The 12,150-nt window shown below is 31.2% G+C and overlaps 1 protein-coding gene across 1 annotated transcript; it reads left to right on the top strand.

Moving 5' to 3' along the window:
* Nucleotides 1–8,244: 8,244 nt before the first annotated feature.
* Nucleotides 8,245–10,950, top strand: LOC110621889 (F-box protein At2g26850). The gene is made up of 5 exons (XM_021766167.2): nucleotides 8,245–9,224; nucleotides 9,356–9,435; nucleotides 9,558–9,730; nucleotides 9,842–9,916; nucleotides 10,485–10,950. The coding sequence occupies exons 1-5, from the start codon at nucleotides 8,556–8,558 to the stop codon at nucleotides 10,670–10,672; spliced, it is 1,185 nt and encodes a 394-aa protein (XP_021621859.1). The 5' UTR covers nucleotides 8,245–8,555; the 3' UTR covers nucleotides 10,673–10,950.
* Nucleotides 10,951–12,150: the final 1,200 nt, after the last annotated feature.

Genomic DNA, 12,150 nt, shown 5'->3' with positions numbered 1-12,150 from the left:
TATCTTATTTGAAGTTGTTTCTTGTTCATAAGATCACGAACAAAATATTGATTTTCTGAGAGAGAAAAATACAACTCTTTTTTATATTAAATATATTGGGAGAAATCCATATATATATAACTCAGGAAAGTAGCTGATCGAAAAATAAAAGAAATAAAAAGATCTCTGTAGAATAATTTTGAATTAATTTTGAATCTCTAAATCGAGTAATAACCCTTTCCTCCCTTCACAAGCTAGAAAATAAATATCAATCATTCCTAGCTTGAGCTTCAATGTGGTGAAGATGAGAAACGCTAAGGGCTTAGTGAGGATATGTGCAAGTTGAGCAGATGTGGAGATAAGAAAAAGTTGGAAAACACCAACCTGGACTTTCTCGTGAACAAGGTGATACTTAAGCTCTATGTGTTTTGTGCGCTCATGAAACATAGGATTAGCAAAAATGTATAAGGCATTCTGATTATCACAAAAAACCAAAGCAGGTGATTTATAGGAAACATGAAAATCATGAAGCAAATAAATTAGCCATTATAATTCACAAGTGAGAGCAACAAGAGCTCTATACTCAGCCTTAGAGGAAGAATGGGAGACTGTGTGTTGTTTCTTTGATTTCCAAGAGATTAAGAAAGATCCAAGAAAAGCATAGAAACCAGCCACGAATCTGTGAGTATCAATGCATCAAGCCCAATCAGAGTCACTAAAAATCTTTAATTGAATATCAAAGACAGTTAAAAAAATACTAGAACCAGGAGAACTTTAATGTATAGTAAGACTCTATGGGATATATGCAAATATAGGTTAGTAGCTTGAGATAAATATTGACTTAATTGTTGAACAACAAAAGTAAGATCAGGTCTAGTAATAGTAAGATATAGTAAACAACCAACAAGCCTTTTATAGATAGAAAGATTAGACAATAAAGTGCCTTTATCTTTCTGAAGTTTGAGAACACCACTCATGGGAGTTTGAACAGGTTTGGAAGCAAGATAACCCACATCAGAGAGAATACCCAAAGTATATTTTCTCTGATTAAGCACAATACCTTTTAAAGATCTAGCAATTTCCAAGCCTAGAAAAAATTTAAGCACTCTAAGATCTTTTATCTTGAAGGAAGTATCAAGAAAGATTTTTATATATTGTATTTCTTCCATACTATTGCTTGCAAGAATAATATCATCCACATAGACCAAAGTAGTAAAGGAAGAGGGAGATGTTTTGATAAACAAAGAGTAATCTAATTTACTTTGAGAATATCTAAAATCAATTAAAGCAATAAAAAGTTTGGAGAACCATTGTCTGCTAGCTTTTTCAAGCCATATAAGGACTTGAGAAGTTTACAGACTTCATTAGGTGTTGTTGTGTGAAAACCAGGGGAAAAATCATGTAAACTTCCTCATTGAGATTCCCCATGCAAGAAAGTATTATTAACATCTAATTGATGAAGATATCAATTATATATAGCAGCCAAAGCAAGCAAAAGCCTTACTGTAGTCATTTTAGCCACATGTGAAAAAGTATCAAAGAAATTAATACCTTCAGTTTGAATGTAGCCTTTGGCTACAAGTCTTGTCTTATATCTCTCAATAGTGCCATAAACTTTGAGTTTTACTTTGTAAAGCCATCTGCAAACAATGAGTTCCTTTCCTAGTGGTAAATCAATAAGCATTCAAGTCTTATTATGTTCAAGTACAAGTATCTCAGCTTGCATAGCCTCTCTCTAGAAAGCAAACTTAATTACTTGATGGTAATGTTTGGGTTCTATCACAATAGAGGCATAAAGAATAGAGTACTTAAAGGATGGTGAAAGATAATCACATGGAAGAACTTGAGAGATATGATAAAAAAACACTATAAGAAACTATAAGAGAAAAAGATTTGAGTAAATTGCAGTGGTAATCCTGCAAATAGGAAGGTTTTTTATGTCTAGTGGACTGTCTGAAGATAGCAGGAAGAGAGTTAACAGGAACAGTAGGAATTGAAGCATGCCAAAAAAAAAAAGAAGACTCAGGATTAAAGAACTCAGTTGAAAAGCAAATAGAGGAATCATGAATAGTACAATCTTGAGGTAACACCACTTCATATTGTGAAGAAATTTTGGAAGTACGAGAAACATAGGAAAAAATATATTCATAGAATATGACATTTATAGAAATGAAAATTTCTCTGGAAGTCAATTCAAACAGAACAAAGCCTTTGACAATAGTTTTATAACCCAAAAAAATACTTTTCCTTGCTCTAGGAATAAATTTGGTTTTACCTGTAGTAAGAATAGAAGCAAAGCATGGAGAACCAAAATTTTTTAGGAAAGATAAATCAAGAGCAGCTCATAAGGTGATTTATTAGCAAGGAGAGGTGTAGGCAATTTATATAATAAGAAAAACAGAATGAGAAACAGTATAGGTCTAACATTTTTTGCAACTGAGCATGGAAGAGTAAACTTCTAGCTACATTTAAAATGTATTGATGTTTTCTTTCAACTATAAAATTTTACTGTGGAGTTTCCACATAACTAGTTTGATGAATAATACATTTGGAAGCAAAAAATTGAACCATATTAAATTTAGAACCATTGTCACTTCTAAGAACCTTAAGCTTAGTACTAAATTATGTTTCTACAAGGTTAACAAAAGATTGAATTAAAAATGGTGCTTCAGATTTGTGTTTCATAAAAAAAAATTTTAGTATGTCTAGAAAAATCATCTATCATAATTAAAAAAATATCTGTATCCGTAGACCGACATGACCTTAAAAGATCCCCAAATATCAGCATAAACCAAATCAAATACGGCAGAAGACTTTGTGTGACTAATGGGAAAATGTAGCCTTTTTTGTTTAGCAAACTGACAAATATCACAAACTTTATTATCTAGAATTGTCATAAAGGAATGTTTATGTTAAATAATACGCATAATAGAAACAGAATGATGTCTTAACCTAAAATGCCACATATCAAAAGTATTACAAGGAGAATGCAAGCCACAGTTACTATCAGAGAGCAAAACAGTATTATTAGGAGACAAAATAGGATCTGTTAAGATATACAAGCTATTTCTAACCTCAGTTAATCAATCCTCTTTAATGTATTCTTCTCTTGTATAATACATTTATCATGGTGAAAAACAAATATACATCGAAGAGAAAAGGTCAATTTGGTTACTGAAATAAATTTGAAAGTGAACTATGGAATGAACAAAACTTCAGATAAAATGATATATTCTGAAAAATAAACTGTTCCTAAGATATTTATAGAAACAGTGTCACCATTTGGCAATTTAATATGAATAGGTTTAACTTTCTTGTACGTCATAAAATGGCTAAGGGGAGAACACACATAAATAATAGCTCTAGTATCCAAGATCCACTCATTAGTATGTGAAACACAAGACAAAATTAAAGAATTATCTGATGAATTGGAACAAAAAGTTATAAAATGAAGAGTGTATGATCCAACTGCATCAGATGTACTAATTTGATTTGTATTGTGCACTTCCTGTTGGATCTTAGCAGGATGAATTAAGGCAAGTAATCGTTGATACTGATCAGTTGTGAATGTAGGTACTACGTTTTCAAGATTAGACTAAAGAGAACCAACACCAGGGGAAGGTTCAACCTTTCTGTACAAATATTATTAATACTAGCAATAGTGTTATTCCTAAATTTGAAACCAAGAGGAAAACCATGCTTATAATAACATGTTTCTTCAGTATGTCTCATTCTATCACAAAAGGTACAAACCTTGTACCTTGATATTAGATTGAGAAGCAAATCGTTTATGATCAGGATTAAAGGAAAAAAATGTTCCTCTTTCATAAGAAGATAATTGTGAAAAATCTTGAGGAGACTTGGCTACAAGAGCCTTAGGCTCAGTAATTAATCCTAGATTAAGTTATCTCTTCTATTTTACCACAAGAGAGAAAGCCTTGTTGATACATGGCAAAGGATCCATCATTCTTATTTGAGATTTAACATTGCTAAAAAGTTATTGAGACCTTTTAAGAAATAGATGACATAGTCATTCTATTTATGTGTGCTCACAGTTTTAAAAGCACCACAACTACAAGGATTTAAGCAGACATACTGTGGCATAGGTCTAAAATCGTCTAATTCATCCCAAATAGTTTTGAAGTGAGTAAAATAATCGATAACTAACAAATCACCTTGTTTAAAACCATAAATCTCTTCTTGTAAATAAGAATTACAAAACATATCACCTTATTGAAAGCAAAGAAATGAAAGAAGAAAAAAGAAGAGGAGAAAAGAAAGGAGAAGAAAAGATACACGTGAGAGGACTAAAAGGAAAGTCTCAAGAAAGGCTAAAGAGAGAGCCTCGAGAAAGGTTGAAAAGAAAACCTTGAGTAAAGGAAAAAATTATTACTCCGATACCATATTGATTTGATGAAAGAGAAAAATAAAACTCTTTTTCATACTAAATATCTTGGGACAAACCCATATATATACAACTCAAGAAAGTAGCTGACTAAAAAATAAAATAAATAAAAATGTCCTTCTAGAATAATCTTGAATTAATTTTGATTATTTGAATCCTGTAATACAAAATGAAACTCTACTTCAATGTGCTTAGTGCAAGGATAAAAAATTGGATTGACTGATAAATATGTGGTTCCTACATTATTGCACCACAGAATTTGACTATTGGAAGATGAAAAGCCTATGGCCTATGTCTTCAAGCAAAGATTGGAACCAAAGCAACTTTGTGGTATCAACTCCTACGACTCATATTCTACTTCTATAATGGACTTGGCAACTATGGCTTGCTTTTTGGTGCCAAAAGATTAGATTTCTACCCATATAAATAATATAATCACTTATTAATTTTTAACCGACCGGATCACTTACCAGTTAATAACCGCTGGCCCTCTCACCCTCCCTTGGGCCCAGCCAGGGCCTACAAGAATAGATCAGGCTCAGAACTCAGAACGACCTTAGGCAGGCATGCCCGTCAGCCCAGACTTGGGCGGGCCGGGTCACATTTGAGCACATGATGATAAATAAACTGGTCCAGTCTTTCCGCAGCCCTTTTTTGCATGCGCACGGAAGAAAATTAAATGGCCGTCTGACGTAGGTGAGAAAACTGACACTTTTGCATGTACGGACCTGTCTGACAGGGATGAGCGTCACTGTAGTGGAAAAGTTGTTAGACGACACTAGAAAGCAAGAGAAAGGGAATAAGAGGGAGGGGGAAGCCTTCGACAAGGAGCAAGCTTACTCAACTATTGTAAACCCTATTTTCTCTGGATCCCAGAACATCACCAGTCAACATTAACATAAGCAATCAGTTCACCAGACAAGAACTTGGACAAAAAAATACCATATTCCGTGTTCTCTTTAAATAGTGAAGGATCTGTTTTACAATTGAAAATGATATATTCGGGTGAGTGAAAGAAAGGTATTATAGGTTACCTACAAACGACATAATTGAGAATCATCAATTGGAGAGCTATCTTGAAGATTTAGTTTCGTTTTAGTCAAACTAGAGTACTAACAATATTGCAATTTGACATTTTTACCTTCTATAGTGAATCTGAAATTTGTTTACTTCGAGTCAACAATATTCCATCCAAAATATGATTGGCCCCAAGTTTAAGAAAATAATCAAGAGAGCAAGATCTTTAAGCATGAATTATTTTTGCAAATAATTAATCACATTCTAAACAGCACTGTGAGAAGACCTAGTAACAATGTTGCCATCTCTATAAACAATACAGAGAATGTGAACATTACCAAATTTGAAATGAAATAATATGATATCAACAGTAGACGATCTAATCTGGAAGTAACGAAGAGAATATTTAAGCTTAGTAAATCATTGCTGTGAATTTTTTGTTTTAAAACGAATGTTGAGATAAAAAGTTCGACACCCTTTTTCTTTAAGTGAAGTATGGTATTTTATTTTTATATTCATAAATAAAGTAAATACTCGTTGGGATCATATTATCTCCTAAAAAATTAATTTAGTGTGAATAAAATTTAATTTCAATCTAATAAATTTAAAAAATATATATAATTACGCTAAAAAAACAAAAGACATGTATTTGTTCACATATAGGATGAATTTCAGCGTGCATAGCTGCTCAGCAAATCTCATCAACAACAACTTTTGAGTAGGACGTCACAATACACGCGTTTTCAGACGTCTAGTCCTGCTCCTTGTAAGCATGGAATGAAAAGAAAAATAATTAATAGAAAAATAATTAATCTCTAAGAAATACAACTAAAATTTCTTTATTTTACTTTACAATTTCATATATTTTTATACATTATAATAATTTAATTTTGTAATTGAAATAAATAAAGCAAATTAGTCTTTAAATAAATAATCTAACAATATTGATTTAATTATATTTTTTACTATAAGGATCAAACGATTGGTGTTAACTTTTTAAAATATAAAAATGATAATAAAAATTATGAAAAAAAAAGATAATTTATATTTTACAATTTCAAAGCACCATAGAAAGTCTTCGATTTATCCTAAGCAGCAAATAATTAAAATAATGGAAATATACGTGTGAAGCACATTAACCGTTGTTTAGTAGGCTTAATAAAAAGTAAAGTTGTATTCCACAACATACAACCAAAAAACATCAGAATCACCATTTCTTCAAAAAACATTATTAATGGAAGACAACAAATGAATGGAATTCGTAGACTGTCATAGCCCAATAGCCACATAACCTACTATCACAAAACACAATTTCTAATGCCTTTGGAACCATCATACATTAACAAGGCAAAATATTTTATTAATTCCACTATTTTTTTTAATTTTATTTTATTTTTCTCTCACTAGGGAATATAATTTTTCAAATTCAAAATTTAAGAGTAAGTATATTTAAATAAATTTGAGAGATTTTAATTCTCCAGTTCGATCTCCAATTAAAAAGATGCTGATTTGAATGAAGTCGTGGAGTATGTTTATTTTAGGTGATATGTGGCTGTGAGGTGTTGAGAGTTTGGTGGAAGTTAGGCCAAATTATATCTCAATTCACAAAAACAACTTACCCTTTTTATTGCCCATCATTTTACTCCTCTCTTGGACCCACTTCATATCCATTATCCCCCTATACATAAATTCATGCTTACCTTTTTTACTGGGAAATAAATTTTAAAAATTATTATTTTTTAATATTTAAATTAATCAAATATTTTTTTAATAAAAATTAAAATTAATTTATCTAGTTGAAAAATATTTTTCTATATATAGTATAATTCTGTTTTGGATAAAAAGCTACGAGGTAGGTTACTAGTTTTGACAGCTCTTGCAAGGTTGCCATTTCTCACCTAATTGGGTGGTCCATTACCCAACTGTCAACAAATGTACACGTATTCTTTCTTGGTCATTTCTTCTGTAGGCTTTTGCTTCTTGCCCCCAAATTCATGGATTGCGAAATGTGGGTCTCTTTTCCAATCAATCTTTAATCATAGAAATCAAAATCACTTATTTGATTAACCTAAGGTAACAAACTAATAAATGGACGCATTCTCTTTCTAGAATTCTAAAAAGCAAAATTTCTATATATTTAGTCAAACTTTTAGTCTCCACTATTTTTTTATTTGTCTATATATTTTTTTTTTATTTTGATTTTTTTTCTCTCCAGCAATGAGTCATTTTCTCTACACGGGTGTTTGGCTTTTTAGGACTTTAGTCTTCTAATCGATGTATATAAAGTCTAAAGTTTTTTTCGATCGTAATTTCTATTGTTCGAATGAGCCTATTTTAGTTATTATTTTAGATGATAGCAGTGTTTGTTTCAAATTTAGCATGAATGGTAGTATAGCAGTAGCGACAATGATGGTCTATTTGGCTTTAAGTTTTCTTCAGATAGATAGAGGTGAGTAGCTTAATTTTAATTTGAAATTATTCGATTTGATTTCTGGTTTGATTTGCCGAGAAGGGAAAATTTATCAATCCTCTCTCTTTATCATATTAACAGAATTAACTTAAAACTTTATTAAATGGGAAGAAATCTAACCTATAATAGATCGACAAACATAACCACCAAAAAGTATTTGTTTTACTGGTTACAAATCTTTTGTTTTAGATTAGATTTTATTCTATAATTTTTTAAAGAATTTCTCAAAAATCTTCGGCCTTTATTTGCCAGCTGTCCCCCACTGGCCCTGCCGCTGCCATTCGGTTCTCTCCCCAGTGGTGTAGGAATTCACTGTATGTGGATGCCAAAACCTTCTTACTTCATCCGCAATTTTTAAGAAGAAAGCTTTTTTCTTTTTTTTATTTTTGAAATATGTTGTGGCGTTGTAACTACCAACTATCAAAGCTTGTCGGCTGTGGTGTCTCACGTTCAATAAATGTCTGGATTTTGCCAAACTGGCAACTGTCTCATTGGTGGTTCAAAATGAAAATAAAAATTTAATAGATATTTACTTTGCTTATATACTCCTCTTCCTATGAGTCATTGATTCAATTACAATAGCAATTGGTTAGCTAGCTTCTCCTTTGTTCTTTTTTTCTTTCCCTTCTTTACTCTTTTTTGCTAGCTTTGAACCAAACCCACTTGATCATTTTTAATCTTCTGATGCTTTTCTTGTGGATTTTCTTGTTTTCTTTTATTTTCTTCTTTAATTCATTCTCTTTCAAGCCACCCCCACCAATGAAGAGTGAGTGGAGATTGTTGTTGTCACCTTTGTTTTGGGAGGAGCTTTCAAGATTTTTACTGTCTTGGTTTCATAAAAATTGGCTTTCTATTGGTGTCCACCAAGTTCCCATGAAAATGCCACTGAAGAAGATCAATCTTGGTTTAAAACCGGCAGAATATGTGGAGGAAGAGAGCCCTTCTCTTCTGGATTTGCCTGAATTAACCTTGGAGAGCATTCTTGAGAGGCTTTCACCATCTGGGTTATGTAGCATGGCCGGAGTTTGCAGCGCTTTGCGAGACAGGTGCACAAGTGATCATCTATGGAAGAGACACCTGAAGCAGAAATGGGGTGGACTAATCGGTGATGCTGCTTTTAAGGAATGGCAATGTCACATAGCTTCAAGCAAGAGGCCTAGCCTTGTGGATCAAAGGAATCACAAGAATTTTTTTAAATCTCTTGGTACTGTTTGGTCATTTTCTTGGATTAAACCCAAGTTTGAAACTAGAAACCACCCAAGAACTGCTTTACCAGTTGATTCAATCATGGCTATGTATCTCTCTCTTGAAAGAGGCAAATTCTGGTTCCCAGCTCAGGTCTATAACCGTGAGGTAATTTGCTGCACAATAGCAGTTCTGATCATATTACTCTTCACTATAATGATTTTATTCTTAGCTTTCTTTAGCTATATTACTCTTCCTTTATCTGAGAAATTAATGGGTTCTTGTATTTTTGGTTGCAGAATGGACATGTCGGGTTTTTGCTCTCCTGTTATGATGCTCAAATAAGTTATGATTCCAGGACAGACACATTTCAGGCAAGGTATACAAAAAGAAATTACTTTCTTCATATAATTTTTGATTGCATATGTAAAACCAGAAAACAAAATTGGTGTTGAAGATCACATATGTTAAGCAGAGTCCTCTGCTGATATTGATTTGCAGGTACTCTCCTTACGGGCGGCGAATGATAGAAGAAAGCATACACTGGGATAGGCTAAGAGCACCACCTGTTGATACTCCTGCACATGATCTTCACATTTCTGACTGTTTAAATGACTTGAAACCTGGTGATCATATTGAGATTCAATGGAGAAGAAGCAAAGAATTTCCTTATGGTATGTTCTCAATCTCAACCATAGAAAATTGATCGGCAAATTAAAGTAACTTTCATTTCACGTGGAGGGTTGAATTCAATTGCCTTATAAAGACTTAATGATTTATTGCAGGATGGTGGTATGCTACTGTCGGTCATGTGGAAACGTGTGATGGAAATGAAAATCGCTGTCCTTGTCAATATAATGGTGAGAAAATCTTCTTATGTTCTAGTTATTTTCATCTTCTTCCTCATTCTTTTTGTGAATCTTGAGATATATGTGAAATTTTATTGCTGATTTTTCAATACAAGAACGTTGTAGGAATCAATAGCTAGCTACTAATTCTCTGTGAAGTATATGTTTCCATTCTTATTAGGTTAACAACAAAGGTTGTCGGGATTTAAATCCTATTTAGATATTGAGATTCTAATTGCTGAATTTTTTAGGTTATAAGTGGCTACTAGGTATTCATCCATAAAAAAATTGAAAATATAACTAAGCTGTAAATGGAAAATATTTATTTCCAAAAATATTTTTAAAGAAAATAACTTATTTTTCATATTTGATTATGGTATTAAAAAGGATGTTCTAGTTTCTGGATGCAAACTGTTGAAAAATCTTGAAATAGGTCCTCCTTGTTCTACCCATGTTGGGAAAATAGTTAGAAGTTTCGTTCTTACCAGCTAGGAAGTTTACTTGCACATTGTAATGTCAAGTGGTATTATCTTTAGTGGCTAAATTTTCCTGAGAAACAAGCATGTTGTCTTGTTGACAGATATGGTGGCATTGGATTTCAACCAATATCCCCCAGGGTCTAGATGGAGAAGAACCACAGTAAACAGGAAGGAGCACAGGGAAGAAGGAAATGAAGCTGATGGGTTTTATGGAGGAATTAGAAAACTTTACAAGCAAGAAGAAATCTCAACTTGGAAGAAGCTTTGGCCTAACCAAGTCTTTGAATAGTATGATAATTATATTATTATTATTATTATTGCATTTTCACTCATTTCTCTCTGTAAATAGTCCTCTTTTTAGAGTCATAAATTGCTTTTCTAGAGAGGTGGTTTTCGTTAGGCTGCATAAGATTTTGTTAATCTCTCAGAGATTTATATGTATTCTAATTTTGTAATGGAGAAACATTTAGAGTATACAGATTAGCAGTCTTACAGAGAAATGCAGATATTGATGCTTGTGCAAAGATGAGCATTAGGCTTCAATACACTTCCTTTCCTTTTCTTTTCTTTTTCTTTTACTTTGCTTTTCTTTTCTTCTCTTTTCTTTTTCTTTTTCTTTTTCTTTTCCTTTTCCTTTGTGGGATTGCAAAGGCATTTAAAGCATGCAAATAGTTTCTCCCTATATGAATTTTAAATTCATAAGAACCACATTTTTCAAGTCCATTGTACTGGTTATTATTATTATTCTTAGCTCCATAATGGTGAAGAACAGAAGAATCCCATCTATGATGTGATAAGAAAGCAGGTGCATGAATATGCTTTAAATGGAGTTGTCAGCAATATAAGTCACTTATTTGATAATTGGAATATTATTATCAACTAAATTTCATCCTTGGTATCCCAACTTACGTTAAAAAACTCATTTAACATACTTATAATTAAATTTTTTAGTTGAAAAACTCATTTAACATGCTTAAAATTAAAAGAAAGAGAAATCATAAATATAAATGCCAACTGGTAAAGTATTTTTAGGTATATGATCTGATCATATTTTAATAATGAGTTTAAATATCTATAATAAATTTATAATTAATATTATTTAATTAAATATTATTATATTAATATATTAAAAAATAATAAAATATATTATAAAAAATAATTAAAAATATTTATCACCGAATAAATCTGTATAATATCACTGAGTTATTTTTATAAAATATATTACACTGCAATTAGACCGATATCACTATATTATTTATAATGTATTAAAAATTAATTAATTAATTAATTAATATAAATATTTAAAAATTATAAAAATTAAATTAAATTTAATTTTTGTTGAACCGCTCTCATGTAGCTGTACATATTTAATAAAAATATAATATTAATTTTATACCCTCTAATTAAAAGCATATGATAACTGTTTGTCTATAAATTTATAATCAATACTATTTAATTACAGAATTACTATATTAATATATTAAAAAATAAAATATATTATAAAAAATAAATAAAAATATTTATTAATATAAAAAATTATATTATAAATAATACTATTAAATTAATATAATATAATTAAATTTTTTTTTTTTAAACTGAAGCGTTATGCTGCAGACTTTGAAGGCAGGCAGCAGGCTAAATCAACAAAGCCAGTAGGCTTTGTTGATGTAAGAAGGGGAAAAAAAAAAAAAAAAGAATGCCTATTAAATAGTCCCCACCTGTAGAATTTATCTGCCATAGCCGATTCTCTTGTTAGTAAATATGTTT

Source organism: Manihot esculenta, chromosome 9 (assembly GCF_001659605.2).
Source record: "Manihot esculenta cultivar AM560-2 chromosome 9, M.esculenta_v8, whole genome shotgun sequence".
NCBI lineage: Eukaryota > Viridiplantae > Streptophyta > Magnoliopsida > Malpighiales > Euphorbiaceae > Manihot > Manihot esculenta.
The sequence above is the reverse complement of the archived record's forward strand: the minus strand, read 5'-3'. Positions and strand labels throughout refer to the sequence as shown.